The sequence below is a fragment of the Camponotus vicinus genome, unplaced genomic scaffold, assembly GCF_025532165.1.
Source record: "Camponotus vicinus isolate PSW18456_S1 unplaced genomic scaffold, iyCamVici1.0 SCAF_7, whole genome shotgun sequence".
NCBI classification, from domain to species: Eukaryota; Metazoa; Arthropoda; class Insecta; order Hymenoptera; family Formicidae; genus Camponotus; species Camponotus vicinus.
Window position 1 is genome coordinate 18,640,107 of NW_028141979.1, and position 25,796 is coordinate 18,665,902.

The 25,796-nt window shown below is 35.8% G+C and overlaps 2 protein-coding genes across 3 annotated transcripts; one reads left to right on the forward strand and one right to left on the reverse strand.

Moving 5' to 3' along the window:
- Positions 1-970: 970 nt before the first annotated feature.
- On the reverse strand, positions 971-2,806 carry LOC145974703 (uncharacterized). 2 transcript variants are annotated; one of them, XM_083104710.1, is made up of 6 exons: positions 2,723-2,806; positions 2,532-2,624; positions 2,316-2,436; positions 1,956-2,116; positions 1,641-1,859; positions 971-1,430 (listed from the first exon to the last, which is right to left on the reverse strand). In XM_083104710.1, the coding sequence occupies exons 4-6, from the start codon at positions 2,104-2,106 to the stop codon at positions 1,099-1,101; spliced, it is 702 nt and encodes a 233-aa protein (XP_082960836.1). In that variant the 5' UTR covers positions 2,107-2,116; positions 2,316-2,436; positions 2,532-2,624; positions 2,723-2,806; the 3' UTR covers positions 971-1,098. The 2 variants fall into 2 exon arrangements, with proteins under 2 accessions (XP_082960836.1, XP_082960835.1); XM_083104709.1 differs by lacking the exon at positions 2,532-2,624 and having other exon boundaries at positions 2,727-2,787.
- Positions 2,807-9,569: 6,763 nt separating this feature from the next.
- Positions 9,570-13,972, forward strand: LOC145974332 (uncharacterized). Its single transcript, XM_083104122.1, has 9 exons — positions 9,570-9,859; positions 9,982-10,240; positions 10,319-10,381; positions 10,463-10,666; positions 10,749-11,070; positions 13,163-13,307; positions 13,375-13,454; positions 13,578-13,778; positions 13,863-13,972. The coding sequence occupies exons 1-9, from the start codon at positions 9,570-9,572 to the stop codon at positions 13,970-13,972; spliced, it is 1,674 nt and encodes a 557-aa protein (XP_082960248.1).
- The last annotated feature ends 11,824 nt before the right edge of the window (positions 13,973-25,796 follow it).

Genomic DNA, 25,796 nt, shown 5'->3' on the forward strand with positions numbered 1-25,796 from the left:
ATAACAGTATACATGTCCAAAAGATGTCCACAGGATATCCAGAGAACGTCCTGGATATTTTCTGGATGTTGTCTGGATCTTATCTTTCAAACATGCTGTTAGAATTAGGGATTATGCGGAACTCTCGTGACGCATTTTTTTATGAAGAAAACCTTTAAAAATACAGTTCTTTATTCAGAAATAAAATTACATATGCTACATATCTTTCTATGTGTATAACTCTTTTTTTACTATCATAAAAATAGAAACGAATTTATGACGTTGAGTACATCGGGTATTAAACAGATATTAAGATGTGAATATTTTAACATCCTTTTTATTATAAAAGTCTGTTTTAGTGTCACAATGCCTGCTTGTATAATATTATTACAAATTATGTATAATGTTATAGGCAGTAGCTCATATATTAGTAATAATGGAATTACACTCATGAAGTAATCTGCCGTAATGAAAGCTACATAACTTTATCTCACGATTTATCTTGTTTCAAAATATGATACATAACATACCTAGTTTAACATGCATAATGTGATATATCATAACACAAATAAGAAACTCAGTCTTTTAAAAATAAGAATATATATTACTTTTCTATATATTTATGTTATCTCTCACTTTGCTTTTTTGTATTAAAAATATGAGAATTGCACAACGAAATAAGAATTCATTACAATAAGTACGAAAAAAAAAATCTTTATATATATTCATACAAAACTTATACTTCTCCTAACATTAACGTTAGTTTTATACAAACTAAAATATATAGACCAATACGCAGATACTACTTTCATTAAATTGTACTTTCGTTATAACAGGTACAAAATTGCATAAACAATTATTGCACAATTTAATCAATGCATACTCTTATTAAGAGACTAATAAATGAAAGAAAATACATACATCTTATTCATAAAAAAATTAATTACTCTTTTTTTGAATAAATAGTTATTAAGTAATAGCAATCGTTTGAATCTTCTAAACAATATCTGTTTAGAATACAAGTAAATATAATTTCAATGTAATTGATAATTTGCTACTCATAAAGAAACATGAAAAGAGATGCATGTACGACTAACTTTTATGCAAATTAAAAAACTTTTATGATGAAATGACTCGAACAATATCTCTTATTTGTCCTTTGCAAAGTGGACATTCTTTGTTGTTTGTATCTGTAAAAGTATGAATACAATTTGCACATAAACACATATGACCGCATGGTATGATTATCTGGTTTGCTTTCAAATCTAAACATATAACGCAAGTTCCTTCCGGCCTCTTATTTTTTTCCGTTGTGTAATCATTTGTATGTACATTTGATGAAAGCTGCTCTATTGGGTAGTATGGTAAAAAATCGTCTGACCCATTTGTCATATTTTCATACCAAAATCCGTAATCGTCTTCCGGAACTATGAATATATTTTCATCAGTATCTGAAATAACGTATATACATACACATTATATGTATATAGGTTTATGAACATGTATACACATATGTAAATGTTAATTATAATAAATGGTAATATGTTTTATGTAAAAGCATACATATTAAATGTGTGTATTAAATTGAATAACTCTAAAATGTAATTTCAATATAAATTAATTTATATAATTTATAAACAAAAATTTTATGATTTATTTACCGTCTTGATAACATTCTGTAATATATTCTGTCAGTTTTGTTGGCGAATCCTTATTTTCAGATATTGTAGTTTCACAAGCCTTGGGATTATCCTCTTCGGACTCAGTTTCAACTGATCTAATATTTTCTGATGGAAACTGCGTTCTTATAATTCGTCGTGATCGACGACGTGAATTTCTATTATTGCTTAAATTATTTCTATCATCATTTTCATCAAGTTCTAAATAGAGAGAAAGACAAATAAAAAAAATATTCAAGAGTTTTAAAAATAGATATATAAATAAATTGAAAGAAAAAAATAAATTTTTAATTTCACCTTTATCATGGTTGACAATAGGCGATTCTGATAGCAAGTCGGCACAAATCTTATCCATTTCGTTATTTTCATGTATCACATTTGAAGAAGTTGCATCAATAAGATATTGTTGAACTTCGTTAAATTGATAAAAAGATTTTAAGAATTCCATGAGGGATAGTCTAAAAAAAGAAAGTTTCTTTTTATCATAAATAGTTGTTCTTAATAAATAGTAATAGTTATTCTTCTCATCAAAATAAATAACTGTGAAAAATTTTAATTATTTATATGTTTAATTTCGAGCCATGTGTAGGAAAATATGAATAATATATAATGAATATATAATACACATAATACCTATTTTGGTTAAGATCTTCTTGCCTTTGTAATACGATCTCATTTCTTTTTTTATTAATTTTTGAATGGACGCGTCGTACTTGAAGATTGTTTTTTGCGCGGCCAAAATCAATTTGTTGAGTAATAATCAACTTCTTCAAGTTACCTAAAACATATATAAAAGTAATTTCTATTGTTTTCATAAGTGTTAATTTACAATACAATTACAATAATTAATAATTATAATTAACAGTTACTAACAATTATTACAATAATGATTTGTAATCAGAGCATTGTTCTGTCATTTAATTGGTATCATTAGTAATTATTAACGATTGTCCTATTAGTACTTTCCTACATAATATATAATTATTATTATATTTTGTCAAAGATAAAAAAACCTATAAATACTCATAATATATCTAATAATAAGTAAAGATAAAAAAACACACCTACAAATATCCATATGTTTGTATGTCTACCAAAATGTTTTAATGCTGTGTTATGGAAGCTTTCCACTAGATTGTTAGTTCGCACAGGACAGTTGTAAACTGAAACTTTTTCAGATATGTGTTGCCATGTATTACGCATATATGACATAAACTGCAATACAGCAGCAAAGCTGCCAGATCTCCGCCGCAAGCAACATGCAACACGGCGTGGAGGGGGTAATGAGGATGTGAGCGTAAGCGTACGTGTGAGCTCGGCGCTTCGGCTAGCTTCGGATAGTAGAAGAGGACAGAATACAGTCTTCTGTCTTCCTCTTACTAACGAAAGCGACGGCCGACGCGCGACGCTACACGCTGCTTGCTCCTCGATATCTCGATATGCGCTCAATGTTTCTCTTACAGCTTTTTTATCGTATAATATGTTTATAATATGTATGTGTATGTGTATATATATATATATACATATATATATATATATATATATATATATATATATATATATATTATAAATATATTATACAAATATATATACAAATATAAATATATACTAATTATATTACAAAAATATATTATAAAACTATTTAATATAATAATTGAACTTGTTTTCTCCATATATATACATTTAAAATAATAAAATAAAAAAATTTAACGAGTGTGGCGATTTTCCACACCACCCACGGGGTATCACCAATGGCGCGTTAGGTTTTTTTATGTGGACCTTCGCCTAGAGCCCTATTATACCACATTGCATTATTTTGTCATTTACAAGTATGATGTCTGTTATACAGACAAGATAATTTTTATTCTCTTGCTTTTTACAAATATGTTGTCTGTTACACAGACAAGATGTTTTTAATACTTTTGCTTTCCACAAATATGATGTCTGTTACACAGACAAGATGTTTTTAATACTTTTGCTTTCCACAAATATGATGTCTGTTACACAGACAAGATGTTTTTAATACTTTTGCTTTCCACAAATATGATGTCTGTTACACAGACAAGATGTTTTTAATACGTTTGCTTTCCACAAATATGCACAGAAAAAAAAATAAGTGTCAAATCAAAACTTATATACTTAAACTAACGCGTTCATTGTTTCGTATATACGCAACAATTTATAATCTTCTTAGAAGAATTTAATAATTTTAAATTTCAACAATATTATGTCTTATTTTAATATTGTAATTGTCACCACAAGAATATATAATTATTTAATTCTACTTTAAGAAAATTATAATCTTTGATTCAAAAATGTTTTTTTTTATCTAACATTGTTTCTTTTCTATTCAAGAAAATTAAATCTTAAATCATAAGAATATATTTTTCTTGATTGAACTATATAAAATGGCTTCATTCAAGTAAGCAATTATTCAAGCAATTATATTTTTCTTTAATTAACGCAATATAATTTCATTTCAAGATTTTCACGTTGAAATTAAATATATTTTCAAAACAAGAATGTCCTTTTTTTCTGTGTGATGTCTGTTACACAGACAAGATGTTTTTAATACTTTTGCTTTCCACAAATATGATGTCTGTTACACAGACAAGATGTTTTTCACGTACTTATTTTTACAAGCGTAATGTTTTTAATAAATTTATTATTTATGAGATGAGGGGCCAGCTATGTCAATAGTATCTGCAGCATGTAACCTTAAAATACTTTTATTTTTTTTAGCAACGGTAACATATAATTTATCCGCTGACATAAGAGACAAATGCTTTTCATCAATTTTCATTTTGATAGCTGTCTCGCCTCTCGTTTTTAATGCAGATTTAAATACACAAATAGCATTAACAGTAGCTGACGAAAAACTGTTACGTTTTTTTGTTTTTAAATTATTTAAAAGAGAAAACATTCTTTCCGGATCGGCATTTGAATTTGGAAGAGATCTAATAGTACTTATAACATTTGTTAAATTGGGATATTTAGCAAGATTATTGTGTCGATTTTGTAAAATTTTTTTCCACATGCTGTCGAAATTTAATTTAGAAAAGTTTTGTTTTTCTTCCATTGTAAAATCTGATGGTAAGGCCATCCATTCCTTCTTTAAATCGTCTTCATCAAAACCGCCGATAGTTTTAGCTATAAAAGAAACATCATTGAATGATGTTTCTCTATTGTTATCAAATAAACTTATATATGGTCGAAAAACTTGTAACTTTGATAAAAATATATTATTTAGAGGTAATCTTTTACGAATTTCTTCTGCAGCAGTCACATAAAATATTAAACAATTCTCTCGAACAATTGTAACAATGTTTATGTGACCTTTCAGCGTTAATTCGTTCAGATATTCCTCACATTCTGATCCCAAAATAATTTCATTAGTAGGTTTTTGATTTTCTTTTAAGGAGAATATAATATTTGGAGAAAATGGTTTTAAATATTCTTCTTTTATAAAATTTCGACAGATTTGGAAAAGAAAGTTTAAAGATTTTGGATGCAATAAATGAATCCTTGTTTCTAATGCTTGAAAAAATGCATTAAATGCATTAAAGAAATTCAAAACGTAATTTAAAAATAGAAAATAAGCTTTTATCTCTACGTTGTTCATCATAGACAATAGATATTCTCCAGAATTTGTTTTCTCGCTCACAACCATTTCAGTAAGAAAGTATTTTATTGTATCCCAAGATTCAAGAAGTCTTTCGATACATAAATAATGCGAAAGCCAGCGCGTATCACATAATTTCAATATTTTGCGATTTGTTTCTTGGAAACACTCACAAAATTCACGAAAAATAGCCGTACGTTTTGGACTGCTATTGAGATAAGTAGCAATTTTTTTTAAAAATTCCTCGCAATATGCAGGCATTTTAGAACATGCAGCATGCGCTGCTAATCCGGAGGAATGACATGGGCATGAAAATGTTAATAAATGTGGACATATTTCTTCTAATTTTTTTTTAAACGATAAATGTTTTCCTGTCATAACAGATGCATTGTCACATGATAAAGCTACGATATTTAAAAATGGTATCTGTAATTTCCACATTTCACATTTAAATGCCTCAAACAACTTTTCTGCGCTTGAATCTTTGGCATCAATATCAATTAATTTAACTAATTGTGAGCGAATATCTAAAGTTTCCGGATCAACATAACGAACAAGAAACGTCATCCATTTTTCATTTGTTATATCAGAAGTTTCATCAATAAAAATAGAAAATTTTGTATTTTGTATGTTATTAACTACACGTTCTGTCTCAACCGAACATAAAACATTCGAAATAATATTTTTACATTTCGTCCGACCCATAGTCATGCTTTTCAAGACATTAGGATCTTTTCCTATGTCTTGAAAAAAACTCAGAATTTCTTTTGCAGTTTGATGAGGAATATTTTTCTCAGTGATTAGTGCGGCATATCGTATTTCCGCTGATTTTTTTCGCTCATCAAACGTCAAAAGTAATTCATCAGTTTGCGTACTTAAATTTTCGTTCGGTTTATTCGCTTCTATGTTACTTTTTTCAGATTCTTTTTGATGCATTTTAGATTCTGCGTGTCGATATATTTGTGACAGACCGCCCGAAAATGATCTGTCACAAAATAAACAAAAAAATGAACTTGCGTTGTCTGGTACTTCACGTAACCATGATTTAAATTCTTTCATTTCCAGCCACTGTGGTCTAAATGTTCGCGTGTATTGCTTTTCATATTTTAATGTTTCATCACTATTATTACAAGGAACATTTTCTTTAATATTATTTTTATGACACGCAGAATCTGCATGCCTGGAAACATGCGATGAACAAGAAAAATTTTTATTGCATATATTGCAATGAAATAAAGTATTATCATGTAATACTGGGCTTATCCAACATTTATAACGATCGTTGGTAAGCCAAGCTTGTGAAAATTTTTTGCTTTGGTTTTTTTTAAATTCATCGCACGTTTCCATGATAAATATATAAAATGTATAATTGGAAAATTAGAAAAAACTAAGATAGATAGATAGATAGATAGATAGATAGATAGAGAGAGAGAGAGAGAGAGAGGGAGAGAAAAGAAGTGGCAAAAATTGCGAAAAAGAACAAAGAAAGATGAAGAAAAATGAAAAACAAAAGTGACAAAATATAAAGGAAAAAGAAAAAACACAGAAAAGAACAAAAAAATAAATATGGAAATTGGAAAATTGTACCTTTAAACGAAAAGAGCTTTAATAACGTGGCAATCACTACGACAACCAGACGCTATTTTGCAACGATACATGTGCAATGAAACAAATGCGAATCAACTATACAAGGCTGTACTGATAGATAAGATAGCAAGGCAATCATCCTGAGAGGGTGCCGAAATACATAATATTAGTGTAGTATACGAAATAATCAATATCATTGTTATATATCTATTTTTGAAAAATATATTTGCGTATTTATAATGATACTTTTATTGATAAAAAATATGAATCTTAAAGTTTACAAATTTTATATTTGCATAATTATTTATATTTTTTTTATTGTACAACATTGAAACGAATGACTTAAATTTTTTTTTAATTTTAGCAAATTAAATTTAAAATTGCAAAATGCATTTTTGCAAAAAAAATTTAATGTTTTACAATTTGAATATTTATTAGAATATATTAAAAAGAAAATATTTTGCAAAATTTAATTTAATAAAATGTTAAATATGGAAAAGGAGCAAAACAAATCCGTATTAGACGAGTTACTTTACGTATGTAATGAACGTTTTGGCGTAATATACATTATAATGGAAAATATTATATATAATATTATATATTTTTTAAAATATCAAAAAGTACCTTTAATGCATTTTGAAATTTTGCCTTTTGAAACACTTTTTAAAAAATGCGTCACAATATTTTACCTACAAAATTGTAGTTTTAAATAGGACATTCCTTGCTAAATGGAAAAATATTCCACATTTTGTTTTAAATATAAACTGTATATAAACTGTAAACCACTGTATAAAAAATGTATATGAAAGATATGTATCATTTTTAAATGTGTAATCCGTGATAAATTAAATTTTAATTCTTTATTTTATTTACATGGCAAACTTGTTTTGTTAATTTCATTTTTGCCATAATGATTTAGCTAGTATATGGAAAATATATTTACCATAATTTTTACCATAAATATATATATATGTATGTGTGTGTACCATTTTCAATGTTATATTAAGTAAAACATATGTATTTTTTTCCGGTTTGACACTATAAATACCGAGTTATTTTCCAACAGTTTCGATTTTTTAATTTAATATTTTGTTTTAACCTGACCAATAGAATATTAGTTTAAAAAATCGAGACGGTTAGAAATTACTTGGTATTTCTAGTGTAAAGATCACTTTAGACAATTTATAATTCACGAGAGAATAAAAATATAATTCTATTTATAATTTTATGTATCATATAATATAAAGGACATTTGGTAATTCATAAATGTATGTACGTATTTATGTATGTATATGTGTGTGTGTGTGTGTGTGTGTGTGTGTGTGTGTGTGTGTGTGTGTATGCTTAAATTTATAGCTTCTCTAATTTTTAGTTTTTTTCAATATACAATTTTGATTCAAATTCTCTCGTGATTTATAAATCGTGTAAAGTGATCTTGAAGCTAATATTCGACATATTACTTTACTTTTTCTATGTTCTGTCTTTTATATTCTTCTATATATTTTATATCTATCATTTTATATTATCTATTTTATGTCTGTCCTTTTTATTTATTCTTTGTTCTATCTCTGTCGTATCTATCATTTTTCGGAAATGTAAAATATTATGTTTTCCTTAATATTATATTAAAATCATTATATATAAAATATTTTATATTATTATATATAATTATTATATCTAATATAATATTAAAGAAAACATTTTTTTACATTTCCTCTTGACGGAAGAGACCACCACCTTCTCGCGGTTTCCGTTGAGCAACAATATGTACGTTGCTTATTTACAAAAAAGAATAATATATATTATTAATGTATAATTAAATTTATAATATTAAATATATTTAATAATTATTAATTTTTATAAATAAATATATATTAAGTTCATATTGGCCAAGAGTGGATTTCTATCACTTACATTTCTTCCATTCTTTATTTCTTTAATTGAGTTTATATCTTTTATTATTTATAATAAATATAACTAGAATTTATAGAATTTATTTATTTATAGAAATTATTTAAATATTGATTTAAATATTAATATTTTAATTTTTTATTTAAATATTTATTTATATATTAATTTAAATATTAATGTATTAATTTCTTATATATTTAAATATTTATTACGCATAATTAATCTAGAAGAGAAGGGACACACGAGATCTAATTGAAAATATATATAATTTTAACATATATAATTCTCTCGAGATCTCGATTTTCTTCTGCTTGGTGACGTCACTCTAGCTCGGGAAAGAAAGAGACAGCTGATATATCTGCGCTCTTCTACTATCCGAAGCTAGCCGAGCGCTGGGCGTCGTGTACGGACACGGCTCTTTCTTTGTGTGCGCTACCTCCTCTACATGTAGTGGTGGGGGCAGCGTCTCGAAACTGGCATCACTGCGTACAATAGAAAGAATTATTTGTCGCAACGTCGCAAAAAGAATTGCCGGTATCGAATATCGTTTCCCACAGCAATAAACATTGTTCATTATGTTTGTATTTTCTCAATATTTTGATAATATGTATATAGCGAATGATAAAAGTTATGTTCGAAGAATTAATCTATCGTGACATCTAAATTTATTTGCGTTTTGTCATTGTAATAACGTAGACAGTTGTTTTTCTGTTTTAGAAGCGAGTATCTCTTTTTCATGTTATTAATTATTGTGTATCGTCAATCATTAATTTCTCGCTTGATTCGTAAATATGGAGAAAATTAAAGGAAAATCAGAAAACAGTATCATTTATATTTATGAAGGATATACTTATAATATCGATAAACGTTTACAAGATACATACAGATGCTCTACTCGTCGTACTACTGGGTGCCGTGGATTGGCAAAAATCGGAGAAGATAAAGTTACCATTAATCCTTCCCATAATCATGCACCAGATAATTTAAGAATACAGAAATATATATTAAAACAAGAGATGTTACGCTTATCTCGTGAGACATTACAACCTCCCAAAGATATATTTGATGATGTTTCTCGAAGGTAATTATAAATCACAAAATACTTAACAATCTATAATACTTAACAATCTATCATGTAATTATAACTGATAAAATTATATTTATACTTTGTAAAAATATGATTAATATATGTATATTTTACAGAAATCCTGAATCAGCTGTATTTGTAGCTTTCAAATCAATTAGGAGTCAATTAAATAGAGAACAAATAAAAAACAGGCCAAAATTACCACAATCTATAGATATACTTGCTGATGAATTAAATAATTATATACCAATAAGTGATATTTATAAGGGAAGCGTAACTACAAATGATGGAAATAAAGCATTGTTCTTCTCCAATGACAAATTACTTCAGGCACTCAATTCATCTACTGAAATATTTTGTGATGGTACATTTTCTGTAAGTTAATTATTATATATTACATTGATATTATATTTATCATGTTGAAATTATAAATAAATGAGAATTTGATTAAAGGTTGTTCCTCGAGTCCCATCACTGAGTCAACTTTACACAATTCATATACGTTATATGGATAAGGTAATGTTTTCCTTTGACAATAGCTGTAATTACGAATAATAATAACGAATAATTATAACATATCTCCTATGTATTTTAAAGGTTCTTGCAGTAATATTTATTTTATGTGAAGCTCGTACTGCATCTCTTTATGAAAAAATTTGGTCCAAAATAATAGAACTTGTGCCTAATCTGCTAATGAACAAAAAATTTATCATGACAGATTATGAATGTGCAGCGATGAATGCAATGGAAAAATATTTTCCAAATGCTACTATACATGGATGTTGGTTTCATCTAAACCAAGTATCTTAATTTATAATTACTTATTTACAATATGTAATTATTAATTGTATCATTGAAATAATTATTAACAATTATATTTCAGGCTCTACAAAGAAAATGGAATCATTTAGGTTTAAGTAACTCTTCAAACATCATATTGTCTATGGCAATGACAATACCATTGCTGCCAGAACAATATTTTACACAAGCTTATCATATATTGTGTAATACCTATGAAGAAAATAACCCTGACTATGAAAAATTAAAGGAATTTCTGACATATTTTGAAAAGACATGGTTATCCAAAGCTTCAAAAGTAAGCGTGTACAAGTGTCCAGTTAGAACAAATAATGCAGTTGAAAGCTTTCATAATGTAATAAATAGAAAATTGGGTGCCCATCACCCAAATGTGTGGTTTTTTCTGGGTAAATTACAATAAATTTTATATTAAATTAGTATTTTTTAATAAAACAATAGAAAATTTGAAGCCTATATGTATATATATATATATATATATATATATATGTATATATATATATATATATATATATGTATATATATATATATATATATATATATATATATATATATATATACAGTGTGTGAACTCAGTGCCAAAATTGATACAGCAGCTTTAGGACATGAAAACAAGTCGGAAATGTTAATAAACACCCTGGCGAAAATAAGAAACTTTATAAAGCGTTAACAACCGTTGAGTGAGGGTTTTCTGAGAGTTTATATGTTTTTCAAACTTTGTAAGAGCACTTACATAACGCTGTTGGGTTTTGAATGCTTATCAAACGCTGCAGTGTTGCAATTTTTGTTCTACAAACTCTTTATATAATGTTACATGAAAGTTTTGCAATGCTGAGGTAACATTTTTCAGAGTACGTTCAGTAAACGTTGATACATCTTCGTGTACAGAGTTTACTCAGACTTTTCAAACGTTTACGATTACGCTATAACGTACAAACGTCTTTTAAACGCTGCAGTGTTGCAATTTTTGTTCTACAAACTCTTTACTAATCGTTTTTAAACTCTCGACGAACTTCCACAAACGTTCATGTAAACGCCAAACAAACGTCTCATTTTTGCCAGGGCATATGTCCAAATTCGAACGGTTTTGAAGTTATAAGGTAATAATGTTGCTTCTTTATGACAATATAAATTGAAATAAATGTTGTTTAATGTTCCTTATTTTGTTTAAAGCTTTACAAAAGATATTTAAAAATTCTTAAACATTTATTTCAATTTATATTGTCTTAAGAAAGAAACTTTATTATCTTGTAACACTAAACTGTTTGAGAATTCAGACATATGTTTATTAATATTTTCGACTTGTTTTCATGTTTTAAAGCCGCTATATCAATTTTGGCACTGAGTTCAGAGACATCCTGTATATGGTATATGTATATATACAGGGTGAGCCATTTTAATTAACGCACGCAATTATTTCGGAAACAAAGCATTTTAGAGAAAAATGTTTCAGACAAAAGTTTTATGGTTTCGAGGGGGCCATAAGATGGTATCATTGGTTTGACCTTGAAGAGTTATTTGAAGGTCACATGAAGGTCACCTTCAATTTCTTAAATGGAACCTACTATTTGTCATTGCATATTCTTGTAGCTTGTCTCGAGAGCTTTCCAAAACACTATAATTAAGTACCTTTTCGTTAAGTACTTTTTGAGTTATGAGGCTTGAAATAATTTCTTAATTTTACATAAACCGTAAAATATCTTGTAAAATATTCATTTCTCGATTATCTAACCTTAATACTTTTATGTACAAAATAATGAGAGGAATCAATTGGTGTAAAGAAAACACATAGTTGTTTTCAAGAAAAAATATGGAATTGTTAATTGCAAATTATATATTTTTTCTTCAAAACAACTATGTGTTTCCTTTACACCAGTTGATTCCTCTCATTATTTTGTACGTAAAAGTATTAAGGTAAGATAATCGAAAAATGAATATTTTACAAGATATTTTACGGTTTATGTAAAATTAAGAAATTATTTCAAGCCTCATAACTCAAAAAGTACTTAACAAAAAGGTACTTAATTATAGTGTTTTGGAAAGCTCTCGAGATAAGCTACAAAAGTGTGCAAAAATATATAGGGTGTTCCGCTTAAAAAAATTGAAGTGACCTTCACGTGACCTTCAAATGACTCTTCAAGGTCAAACCAATGGTACCACCTTATGTCCCCCTTGAAACCATACAACTTTTGCCTGAAACATTTTTTTCTAAAATGCACCGTTTGTGAGATATTCAGCTGTATCGGAACTTTTTGGACACCCTGTATATATGTATATATATATATATATATATATATATATACATTCTGTGTGATATCCAATTAAAAGCTAAATAAATTTTAAATTATTTAATTAGCTTTTCTTAAATTAAATAATTATTTTTCTCAAATAAAGAAAGAAAAATGATTATATAATGAATATTATTGTCCAAATATAAATATCTAATTAAATTAAATTTAAATTTAATCATTAAATAACTAGAAAAATTAAAAAATGTCGTAATGGATCAAACAATTGATTTGAAACGTTTGAAAAATAATAAAGAAGTACGATCTGTACGATCACGAGAAAGCATGGAAAGGGATAAAAAAATTTTTCAAGCACAGACAGATCTAATTTCTGAAAGGTACATTTACTTCCTTGTATGTGCACATTATTTTAGGATAATATTAATATTAGATGATATTTTATAGATTACCTCTTGAACAATTTCTTCGCATATTTGTTGGCAAATTGAATGACTATTCCTACAAAGAGAATTTTACTGTTCAAAGTAAGTAATAATAGACAATATAATTGTGACAATTATATTTTTTCACACATATTCAAATATATAAAAATTCTACAGCATCTAAGGGTATTTTTAATAAATCATGTAAGGATATTTTAAATGAATCATCTAAGGATATTTTAAATGAGTCATCGACAATCAATGGAATAGATTCTACACAATGTAAAAATACAGCAAAAGAAAAAACCAACTCTATTACAGATATGTTATTAGAACCCGAGATAAAATTACAAAAGCTTTCCGAGAAAATTATAAATGCAACAAACCGTCAAGTGCTTCAGTCAATTGAAAATATTAATACAAAATGTAAGATTTATTGTATAATGTTCACATATATCCCTTACATCTATATAAAAAACGAAAAATATAACAAATATTTTATCTTCATAGTACAAGAATCAACAGAGCAACGATCCAAACGCAATTGCTTTTCAATTCGTGGAATAGTGAATAAGAAAGCTAAATTAAAGGTCAAGAAAACTACGGGAAACAAAAATTAGTATATAATATAAGAAAATAAGTGCAATTTATCGCGCGTTAGTATATGAAAATATATAAAAATATATAAAAATTCATAAAATTGCAATATCTTCTTAAAAAATGAAAATCTTACAGATTAGAAATAATATTTATATTTTATTTCAAATTTCATCGTAAATATAATACTGAAGATTACAAATAATGATACAAAAATACGATAAATGTTTTAAAAAATTCAGTATTATATTCTTTATTATACATTACCTATTATATATTGCACACTTTTTATTACGTAAACTAAAGTAGATTTTTCATTAACTTTAAACGAAGTAGCAAATGATATAAAAATGAAAGACTCAAAATAACTCAAAAACAGTCTATATTACATACGATTCAATTGCAAAACAAATCAGATAATCATACCATGCGGTCATATGTGTTTATGTGCAAATTGTGTTCATACTTTTACAGATACAAACAACAAAGAATATCCATTTTGCAAAGGACAAATAAGAGATATTGTTCGAGTCATTTCATCATAAAAGTTTTTTAATTTGCATAAAAGTTTGTCGTGCATGCATCTCTTTTCATGTTTCTTTATGAGTAGCAAATTATCAATTACATTGAAATTATATTTACTTGTATTCGTATTCATATTTACTTGTATTCTAAACAGATATTGTTTAGAAGATTCAAACGATTGCTATTACTTAATAACTATTTATTCAAAAAAAGAGTAATTAATTTTTTTATGAATAAGATGTATGTATTTTCTTTCATTTATTAGTCTCTTAATAAGAGTATGCATTGATTAAATTGTGCAATAATTGTTTATGCAATTTTGTACCTGTTATAACGAAAGTACAATTTAATGAAAGTAGTATCTGCGTATTGGTCTATATATTTTAGTTTGTATAAAACTAACGTTAATGTTAGGAGAAGTATAAGTTTTGTATGAATATATATAAAGATTTTTTTTTTCGTACTTATTGTAATGAATTCTTATTTCGTTGTGCAATTCTCATATTTTTAATACAAAAAAGCAAAGTGAGAAATAACATAAATATATAGAAAAGTAATATATATTCTTATTTTTAAAAGACTGAGTTTCTTATTTGTGTTATGATATATCACATTATGCATGTTAAACTAGGTATGTTATGTATCATATTTTGAAACAAGATAAATCGTGAGATAAAGTTATGTAGCTTTCATTACGGCAGATTACTTCATGAGTGTAATTCCATTATTACTAATATATGAGCTACTGCCTATAACATTATACATAATTTGTAATAATATTATACAAGCAGGCATTGTGACACTAAAACAGACTTTTATAATAAAAAGGATGTTAAAATATTCACATCTTAATATCTGTTTAATACCCGATGTACTCAACGTCATAAATTCGTTTCTATTTTTATGATAGTAAAAAAAGAGTTATACACATAGAAAGATATGTAGCATATGTAATTTTATTTCTGAATAAAGAACTGTATTTTTAAAGGTTTTCTTCATAAAAAAATGCGTCACGAGAGTTCCGCATAATCCCTAATTCTAACAGCATGTTTGAAAGATAAGATCCAGACAACATCCAGAAAATATCCAGGACGTTCTCTGGATATCCTGTGGACATCTTTTGGACATGTATACTGTTATAGGAAAGTAAACAACACCGCGAGAACCCAAGGTCTGTAGATGAACGACGGGAGATCTTCTCCTCCCGTCTTTCATCTACAGACCTAGCGAGAACCAATAAAGTATTTAGAAAGTGTGTTATAACACACAAAGTGTATTTTTAGCTCTTTAATTAGAGTCGTTATCGAAGTAAAATATTCATCTTGTTCATGCAAACTGTGTAAAGAGTATGGTTCATATTCTGGAGTTCTCTTTCATCGATAAAAGTGCCTCTAAAAGTGGCCTGTAGCCAATCAGAGGGCTTATAAACCACGTTTAGAGGCACTTTTATCGATAAAAAAAGACTCAGAAACTATAGACCTAAGTGCGCGCGCGCGCACACACACACACACGCACATGTATATATATATATATGTGTGTATATATATATTAAAATATAATTTTATGTTATGTACAACGTCATGTATTAAGTCATATAAGATAGAATTGAAAAATATATAATTATATATTTTAACTTATATATATATATATATATATATATATATATATATGTGTGTGTGTGTAGTGTTTATGCTATTAGGATACATTTATGAAAAATGTATGTAAGCGTAGGAAGTTATAATAAATATAATAAATATACTATAATAATAAATATAATAATAAACTATAATAATAAATATAATATAATAATATAATGAATATACTAATTATATAAAATTAGATTTTCCAATTATACCTTTTATGAGTTAGTATATGACGTTGCTTTTGTATATAACGCATTAAATCGATTTTTATTGCTTGCAGTAGGCAAAAAATGATATGCACAAATATGATTTGATAGCAGAGCACTGATTTCCCAAAATTCCAACGGATGAATGTACAGACACGTGATGTTTTCATAACATTATACAAGATTCTAATAGCGAGATAATGATAATAAATTCTCGCTTAAAAGAATCTCACATTATTTAAATAAATGCTTCTTTGATATTTGCTGATAGGTCTGCTGTACAAATTACTTTTTAATGCATAAGTTACATCGCTCTTGGTTTTTTGTATCTACAGGCGTATAAAAATATTAATAAAATATATGTATAATATATATAATATAAAATTTAGTAGAAATGTGAAAAAATTCATAGATACACATATCACAGTTCAAACAGAAAATAATCTGAAAGATAAGGAAACAGTAACTTGCATTGTGATAAAGTTTTTTGGTAACATTGATGAAAATATTGTTCAAGATACAATGATGTGTTAGCAAGAATATGAAAATGTCATGTATCACTGAAAATAAGAAAAATTTATTGTTTATTATTATATTCATCGAAATGTCATTGTATGCATTCTTGCATGTTAAGCAACGAAGAATAAAAACACACTCCCGAAATAAATGTATCAGGTGAAGGAATATAATGCTCAACAAGAAACTTTTTTACACGACAATTAAAATCACTAATTTTCTTTTATATATGCATATATATTGTGACCGTTTATTTTTTTGATACTGGGCTGATAATTGTGGCCGGTGATTTTGGCCCACGGCACACCTTCGGCGCGATTTCTCTTCAAAACTTCGACTTTAAATCTGCATGGGCGCCAGGTGCGGGAATACGCACCGCTCTAATAAAGTCTTTGGACGATATACGATACTTAAAAGAAAGCGAAAGAATTTCAAAGCTATCGCGACGGACACTCGGCTAGCCCCGTATCGAGAATGGTAGAGGGGCGGTCCGTTTAATTTCCAATTTAATTAGGAAGGATCGAGAATACAAGGTCGCTGAAAATAACACAAGCTATTAAGATAATAAAAGTTAAAATATATTTGGCGTAGATAATTATGAACATTAATATTGGATATCAAATCGACGCGGGCGGTTGGAGAAGAAAAATTATACAATCGATTTTAGTTATTTTATCATCGGCAGCAACGGGCCGGTGTACGGGTACAAGCACCGCGGTATCACATGTCCCGCATTGACAAAAAGCGTTGAGAAAGTTTTTGGAATTCCGCGCTATGCGAGGCTTGTCGGAGCCTCGACAGCTAGGAATTTAGACAAATTTTTAATAATGATTACCGCACTACTCGCCCGGTTAATGTTATTTACCCGGCGTGAAAGGAAGAGAGCGAATTATAAAATTAGAATAAATAGCCGGACGCAAAATGAGTGAATTCTTTACACAATGAATTGGATTATCAATTACCGATATGTTACACGTTAACGAAAAGAATTTAGATACGACTCGATTAATTCATAAAAGACACACTAGATCAAACGCGAACAATTACTCTCTATGATATAATACACGGAATGCGAGTCGACGCTGCAACGCAATTGCCAGCTATCGAATATCGAGATCGCCGTATGTGTGTGTGAGCTCGTCGTATCGACAGTTAACAGGCAAAGATTTTCACAAAATCACAATAAACGCAACAAGAAAGACAATTAATTTGACTGTCGGCGCATACTCGGGAGAGAGGGCACTTAATCTTACGAGAGCTCGAACAAAGTCTTTCGGCCGGCCGTCATACTCTAAGACGCAAATATCGAGAACGCGGGAAAAGAATTTCACAATAAATTTAATGACGGCAGCTATACGGCACCGACATTGTTCGAGCTAATTCTACCTGGTACTCTAAACGATAAACGGCCTGATGGGGTCGACGCTCGTCTCACCGATGACTCCGTGAAGTCCTCGGCGCTCTCGGCATCCGCTCGAGAAAATCGATGGATTTGGGCCGTCGTGCTCCTCGCCAGTCCGCCGAACAGTGACGAGCGGAAGGCCCGTCGGATTCACGCCGGCAAGTTAATGTGCAATTAGGCCACTTGTGGCGCTTCCGCTACCCTCAGGATCGTCACGCGTCTCAATTAATCCTGCGGCCTTCAGGGCCGTATTCGCGCCTGTCGCTCCCTGTCTCTCCTCTGGTTATTTTTCTTGGCCCTCCTGTTGAAGCCCGGTGTGAGGGGTTTTTACGGTAGCCGCTCGCCGTAACTATTATGGTTCTTCGGTAGCGCTTAATTCGGCCGCAACGGCTCCGTTTTCGGGGTTCCGGAGTTCGATCTCATTTTTCGGTCGACCTTCCCCGATTGTTCCTCGTACCTGCTGAGTATAGGGAGGTTTACAGGGGCGGCAGCGAAGTCTTAAATTGACGTTACAATTTTAGGAAAGTAGAAAGAGAGGTACTTAGCTCGGCGTTCTCCTTCCGGTCGGCGCCTCCGCTCGTCCCGTATCTCTTGGTCCGGTCCTCTGCGCCGTGTCGAGTCACCGGGTGAGATTCCGCTAGCGTCCCCTATTACAGTAGCGTCTAATCTTAATATTACTATCGCCATAATAAAAAAATAAATTTTTACGCAAGGGAGGCGGGTCTACTCCCGCCCCAAAATCCGCTCTCTCTCCCTAAATCAGGGGAGGACGAGGGCCCAAAAATTCCTCCCGGTTGGATCTCGCGATCCTTGTGACGTGCCGCCAGGCGTCACGTCACAACTCCCCCCTCCTAAGAGAGGACCGAGGAGGTCTCGGCTACCGACCAACGTCGACAGCCGTCAGCCTTCGAATGCTCCTAAATCTCCAAATTCAAAATTAGTCCACTCTCCTCCATAGCCGCGCCTGCAGTCATCCTCATACAGGTTACGAACACGCAACACCACAATGATCATGCGACCACAAAGCCAAAGCAGAGTACGACTGAAACAAAGAGGAGCACTTATCCTAGGGGGCGTAACAGTAGGAAAGGGCTAGGAGGATAGAAACCGACTAAGGCGATGCTGTGGTCCCTCAATCTATTTTTATTCTCCACCAGAGAGGAGCCGAGAAAAAAAAAAGGTACAAAAGGAAGGCAGAAAAGAGAAAAAAAAAGAAATATAATACATAGGTAGAGGGGTTGGCGGCAGCTATTATTGGCCCCCCCTCAGGGGCATCATAGAGCTTGTCTCTTTGGTGTACGGGCATTTGCGATCCCGAGGTACCCGAGCTTGGTGAAGGAAAACACCATGTAACACCCGGAGTGGAGGCTTTGTTAACCAGGTAAGGTCTCCTCCTAAGGGAAGGAAAACCCTGACAGAAAACCAATTCTTTGTTACAGATATGGATGACGTCACAAAGGAGATGAACTCCCTGGGTTCGGATACCAGGGGCCGGCGGGAGGGTGGTACTGTCCCGGCCACCCTCTCGTCGTCATCGTACGACGGGCCATCTGGATTTCTGCCGGCGGGGAATCCAGAGGAACTGGCTACCGCTTGGGAATGCGTGAAGGACTGCCGGGTTTGCAGGGTCTACGCGCAATTGAGTGCACCGTGTGTGGATGAGTGCGGGATCACAAAACTCTTTGAGATTGTGTCTCGCATCAGGGATGGAGCGACTCTCGGTGAACGTAGGTGCCCGCGATATTGTGTTGTGGTGAACAATGAACACCGGAAATTAAGTAAACTTGTGAGTAGTTTTGGTGTGGCGAGGAAGGACTCAAACGAGCATCCTCGTACCCCTGAGGTGATTCGTGGAGACAGCGGAGATGGGGGGGAGGAGGAGAGGGATCCCTCCTTCATAACCATTTCTTCGACGAGCTCTCCGGAGGTCGTGGAGCGCACTTCGGAGGAGTGGACCCCGAAGGACAAGCGCCTGTTGACAGGAAGGAAACAGTACCCTAAGGGACGTAAGTCTCGAAATCCTTCTTTCTCTGGGAAGAAGAAGGAGACACGCGGACGTCCGGCCACGACTGGCGACTATGTTGGTCTCGCTGAGGCCAAAGAACGCCTCAACGCGGCCAAGCGGGAGGAGCTCCTTCTGAGAGATATGGAGAGGCTTTTGGACCCCACATCGGGCCCAATTCTTACAGCGGTCGGGAGGAAGAACCTCCCACCTCGTGGAGTTTTTGCGGCCAGTCTGCAGGGGATTACCACCTTGGAGCTTAGGAAGCTGGCCGGGACTTTCGGCTCTCAAGTTGAGAGGGTTGCGGGAGTCTCTGGGATGGATGAAGTCCTCTCCAGGGAGCTTCTCGTATCCTCGATGAAGCTTGAGGGCATCGTTGAGGAGTTAGCTGCGAGGGTGGGTGTGGCCGCGGATCCTCGGGTGGACGCTCTTCGGAGCGAAAACCAGGGGCTAAGGGGCCGCATATCCTCCCTCGAACAGGATTTAGAGCGCGTTTCTGGGGAGCTAGCCGCCCTTCGTGCGGCGCTCCCTTCCATTGAGGCTCAAATGTTTGAGAAGCCTGGGAAGAAGAGACCTCGTGCGGTTTCGCCCGGGGGGTCTCCGTCGCTTGTTGTCGCGGGAGATTCTGCCGTCGTTGGGACGGGGGATCGACCCGTCTCTCTATCGGAAGTGACGTCCCTCTTGAATCGGCGGTTGGTAGATTTGAGGGGAGATATCGCCTCTATAGTTTTTGCCACCTTGCGGTCGCCCCCTGAGGAGGGTGCTGGGGCTTCTCTTTTGAGAGGGGCCTTTCAGCCAGGGTCCCTTCCATCGGGTCCGGATGTTCGCGATGTTCGGCGCGAGACGTCCCTTGTTTCTGGGGGTACCGCCGCCCCCGCATCTGCGGGGGTCTCGGTGGGTGTCCCCGGATCGGGGACGGTATCTAGGGCTGCCTCTAGTGGGTCTAGGAGAAGGCGCAGGCCCAAAAGGCGTCTAAGAAGAGGGGTATTTCCACCCAAAAATGGGAATAATTCGGTGGCTCCCGCCCCCCCCCCCCCCCTCGACGTCGGTGGTATCGTTAACCATCGACAAGAGGAAGGGGGGGAATGATAGGACTTATGCCTCGGTTCTGGCCGAGGCTAAGTCGAAGGTTAATCTGTCGACTCTCGGTATTCAACAATTTAGCATGCGCCGGGGTGTTACTGGCAGCCTTCTGATGTCGGTAACTGGCAAGCAGTCGGTTGAGAAGGCCAAAGCATTGGCCGACTCTCTTACACAGGCCTTCTCGGCGGTAGAGGACGTAAAGATAAACTGTCCCATGCGTAGAGGTGAACTTCGTATAAGAGGACTTATGAGTTTTGTCTCGCGGGATGAAATTCTCATGAAGGTAGCGGCCACTGGTGGATGTGAGTTGGAAGACCTTCGTGCAGGTCCCATTAGATTTTCTTCCTTGGGATCAAGCGTGGGCACAATGTGGCTCCGTTGTCCCGAGCGCAGAGCCTCGTTCGAGCTGGTGGAGTAAGGGTAGGTTGGATTACCCTTTCGGTGACGCCGTTAGATCGCCGCCCCCTCCAATGCTACCGTTGTTTGGCCTTCGGCCATGCGTCTGCGAGATGTGACTCGGAAACGGACCGCAGCAGTTGCTGCTATCGTTGTGGCAAGGAGGGTCACAGGGCCGCTGCTTGCACGGCGTCCCCTCACTGTACGCCGTGCGCGGTTAAGGGCAAGCCGGCAGATCATAGAGCAGGATCTAAGGCTTGTGCTCGTCCGTTTGTTCCCCCGAAGAAGCTCACGGGAGATCGGGAAGACAATCCTGCGAAGAGGCGGCAGGTGCCGGGTAGACCGGATGGAGAGTTGATCCCCGGAAGTTCGGCGGTAACAGGTGAGAGTAGTCGGGAGGGGGTTCGAGCTGCGTCTGAGGACGCTGTCGGGCCCCTTCCTGACTCGCAGGGCTCTACGGAGCCCATGTCGTCGTCCCCTTGAATGGAGTTTGTCTGGTGACGTCTAATGTAGCTATGGGGGCTGCGGCCATGCTCTCCGGAGAGATCCGGAATTGTTTGGTTCGGATACGCCCTCTGTCCATAGTCTGGTGTTGGTACCTTTACCGTATGTTGGCGTGATTATCTGTGCCCTATGTTAGGTGTTACGTTTAGTACGTGTAAATGTGTTCCCCACCCTCGGGTGGGTTGTCGTTGCTTGTTTCCTTATTGTTTCCTCGTGGTTTCTGCGCTTCGGCGTTTATGTGTGGGGAAGGTGCTGGTTGCCTTCCGTTCCGGGGAGCAGCGGGTGGGAGTGAGGGCTCCCACTCGCATTGCACGTCTCCCTGGGGACGAGGGGAGAATGGCTAATAGCTCGGCCGTTCTCCCTACAGACTCTTGAGTCAGGGTTATGTGTGTAAGGGGGGCGACTCCCTTCGGGAAGGGTCCTCACAGACCAGGCTATAGGGTTGTCCACTGGATGTTATGCGCGAGCGGTTCCCGGTGGACGTAAATCCCTATTAACGGCCAGGGGCTATAGACAGGTTTTAGGGTCCGGTGCTGACATTTCGGGTCAGTACTGGGTGGTAAACCGGCCCAACCCACGTGGGTTGGGACAAACCGGGAGTCCCCCACGACGGCAATCAGACCTCCCTCGGGTCTGATTGCTAAGTGCGCAAAGCATTTCCTGTCTTAAAAAAAAAAAAAAAAAAAAAAGCTATTATTGGCCCAAATGTCCTCTGTCGGGGTGGTAGGGCCCCAGGTCTCTCCACTCCTCCCGGCATCTGGGGCAGGTCCGAAGGGTGACTCCGTCCCGACCACATCCATAGCAGTACTGCCGGTCCCCCTTGGGCCACGGACAGGTGGAGTAACGATGGTCGGGGGAGCGGCAGTTCCAGCAGGTCGTGGAACCTCTGGTTGGTGGCCTAGCGGCCACTACCGCGCCCGAACGCTGTGGTTCCCCCACGAGTTGAGCGGCGGCACGACCTGTCTCCGGTGGAGGCGGAGATGGGGGAGTATGACCCCCCATCATCAGGCCGGGGCGCGTCAGAGAGGCTGACAGTAGGAGGCTTTGGCCTCTTCCCCTTCCGGGAGTGCTCCGGTGCACGGCAGCTATTGCGGATGGAGGGGTGTCCGCCTGGACCCCTTGGGACTGGGTGACGGCCGCTTCCGTCTGGGTACCCGCGTCTTGTGACTCCGGTGCGGCAACCCCGAATAGGCGTTGTCCCAGGGTCCTTCCTCCGGAGGCCTGGGTCCCCCGCTCCCTAGTACGGGGAAATTCCCGGACGGTCGCTCCTCGGGTGGTAGTGCGGCGGCGGTCCCTATTCTCTGCGAGGTCCCGGAGCTCTATCCAGAACCCCGGGTACCGCTCGTGTATTTCTTCGATGGCATCCCGGTATCGGAGCCTGAAAGTTCGCCACTCATCCATTTTTCGCTCGGTTTCCTCAACGCTTATACTTTCGGCAGCTATCTAGGGAAGCGGAACATGGTAGGGTTTAAGATCCTGCACGTGCACCTTACCTGCAAAATCGCCACTCAAATGGACGAGCTCACACACAACAGGCGAGAGCATGCGATCAATGCGAAAAGGTCCGTGGAATTTCGGTGATAGCTTTGCGGCAATATTCTGCGCCGCTGACGATAAAACATGGTGGCGTTTTAATACTAGATCGCCAATCTGAAAAGCAACATTGCGTCGCTTCAAATCGTAATAAGTGGCTTGTTTGCGGTAGGCCTGCTCTAAATTCTCGTCCACCCAGTCGTATAGGGTACGTAATCCTCTCATACGCTCGGACCAATCCGCGGGGTTCCGCGGTTCGATTTCGGCCGTCCCTCGGCAACGATCGCGTAAACTATTGGAGGGATCTAACTCCCGTCCTAAGTTTAAGAACGCGGGTGATGCTCCGATCGAGGAATGATGAGCCGTGTTATAGGCGAAACGAAAGTCTTTCAAGTGCTCATCCCACTCCCGATGGTCTCGATCCAGGAACGCGACAATCATTGTTTTTAAGACCCGATTCACTCGCTCTACGGGATTCGCTTGTGGGTGGTACGGCGGAATAGTGGTGAGTTGGATTCCGTGCTCTTTAGCGAACGTTTGCAATGTTCGGTTCGCGAATTCCGTGCCGTTGTCCGTAAGCAGGAACTTTGGTGTACCCTACCGCGAGACTACTTCCTCTAAAGCCTCACAAATCTTTTTCCCGTTAGCGGCGCGTAGCGGAAAACACTCTACCCACTTTGTAAATAAGTCCTGCACGACCAGGACGTATGTGAATCCGGACATACTTTTGGGGAACGGTCCCATTATATCGGCAGCAATGACAGTCCATGGGCCCTCTACGACGCGTCGGCCCATAAGTCCTGTCGGGGGAGCCTGTTCCACTTTCGTACGTTGGCACGTGTCGCACCGCCTAACGTATCTCGCGACATCCCGAAACATGTTCGGCCAAAAGTACGCGACCGCGAGTTTCTGGAAGGTCTTTTCCACCCCTAAATGTCCGGACTGCGGCTCGTCATGCGCCTCTCTCAGAGCCTCCCCCCGCCGTTCTTGCGGTAGTACTAATTTCCACCGATCTAAATCCTCGACAATGTCCGACACGATCGCCCTTGGTCGACAGTAATACATTTGACCATCTACAACTCTCCAATCCGTATATCTTTTGGTTCGGTCAGATACCTCCCTGAAACGCCGGCGATACCACTCATCTGCGGTATCGGCAGCTGAATCTGCTTCCGCGGCAACTAATACTTGAACCTCGGTGTCACCTTCATACATTCTCGACAGAGCATCCGGTACGTGATGTAACGCGCCTTTTCTATGCACTATCTCGTAATCGTATTCGAGTAGCTCCCACCTTGCGAGTCGACCCGTAGGATTCTTAAGATTATGCAACCATCGCAGGCTACTGTGATCGGTTATTACCGTAAACTTATAACCCTCTAGGTATGGTCGAAATTTCTTAATAGCCCATACGACAGCTAAGCACTCTTGTTCCGTGACGGAATACTTCTTCTCCGGATCGGACAATGCTCTACTCGCGAAAGCTATAATATTTTCTTGTCCCTCGGCCGTTTGTGTCAAAACTGCTCCGATCCCGACAGAACTCGCGTCTGTTTGCAAAACGAATGGAAGATTAAAATCTGGACACGATAAGGTTGGAGCGGCCATCAAATGTGAACGGATCTGTTCAAAAGCACGGGCTTGATCTTCCGCCCATTCCCAACGTTGATTCTTTTTCAGTAATCTTGTTAGCGGTTCACTGAGAGTCGCCAATTGCGGGATAAAACGCCGATACCAGGACGACATACCTAGGAGCCGGCGAACTGCTTAATGTTCCGCGGGGCCGGATATTCTAAGATCGGTTGTACTTTCTCGGGGTCTACTGTTAGCCCGTCTCTCTGTACAATAAACCCGAGATACCGAACTTGTGAGCGGCAAAACTCACATTTCGACGGATTTATAGTAAGACCGGCAGCAAAAATTTTATCCAACACGCGTCCCAACCATTCCAGGTGTTCCTCGAAAGTCGGCGTCACGATCACGATATCGTCTAGGTACGCGAACGCGTGCGGTTCCATTTCCGGCCCTATTAATTTA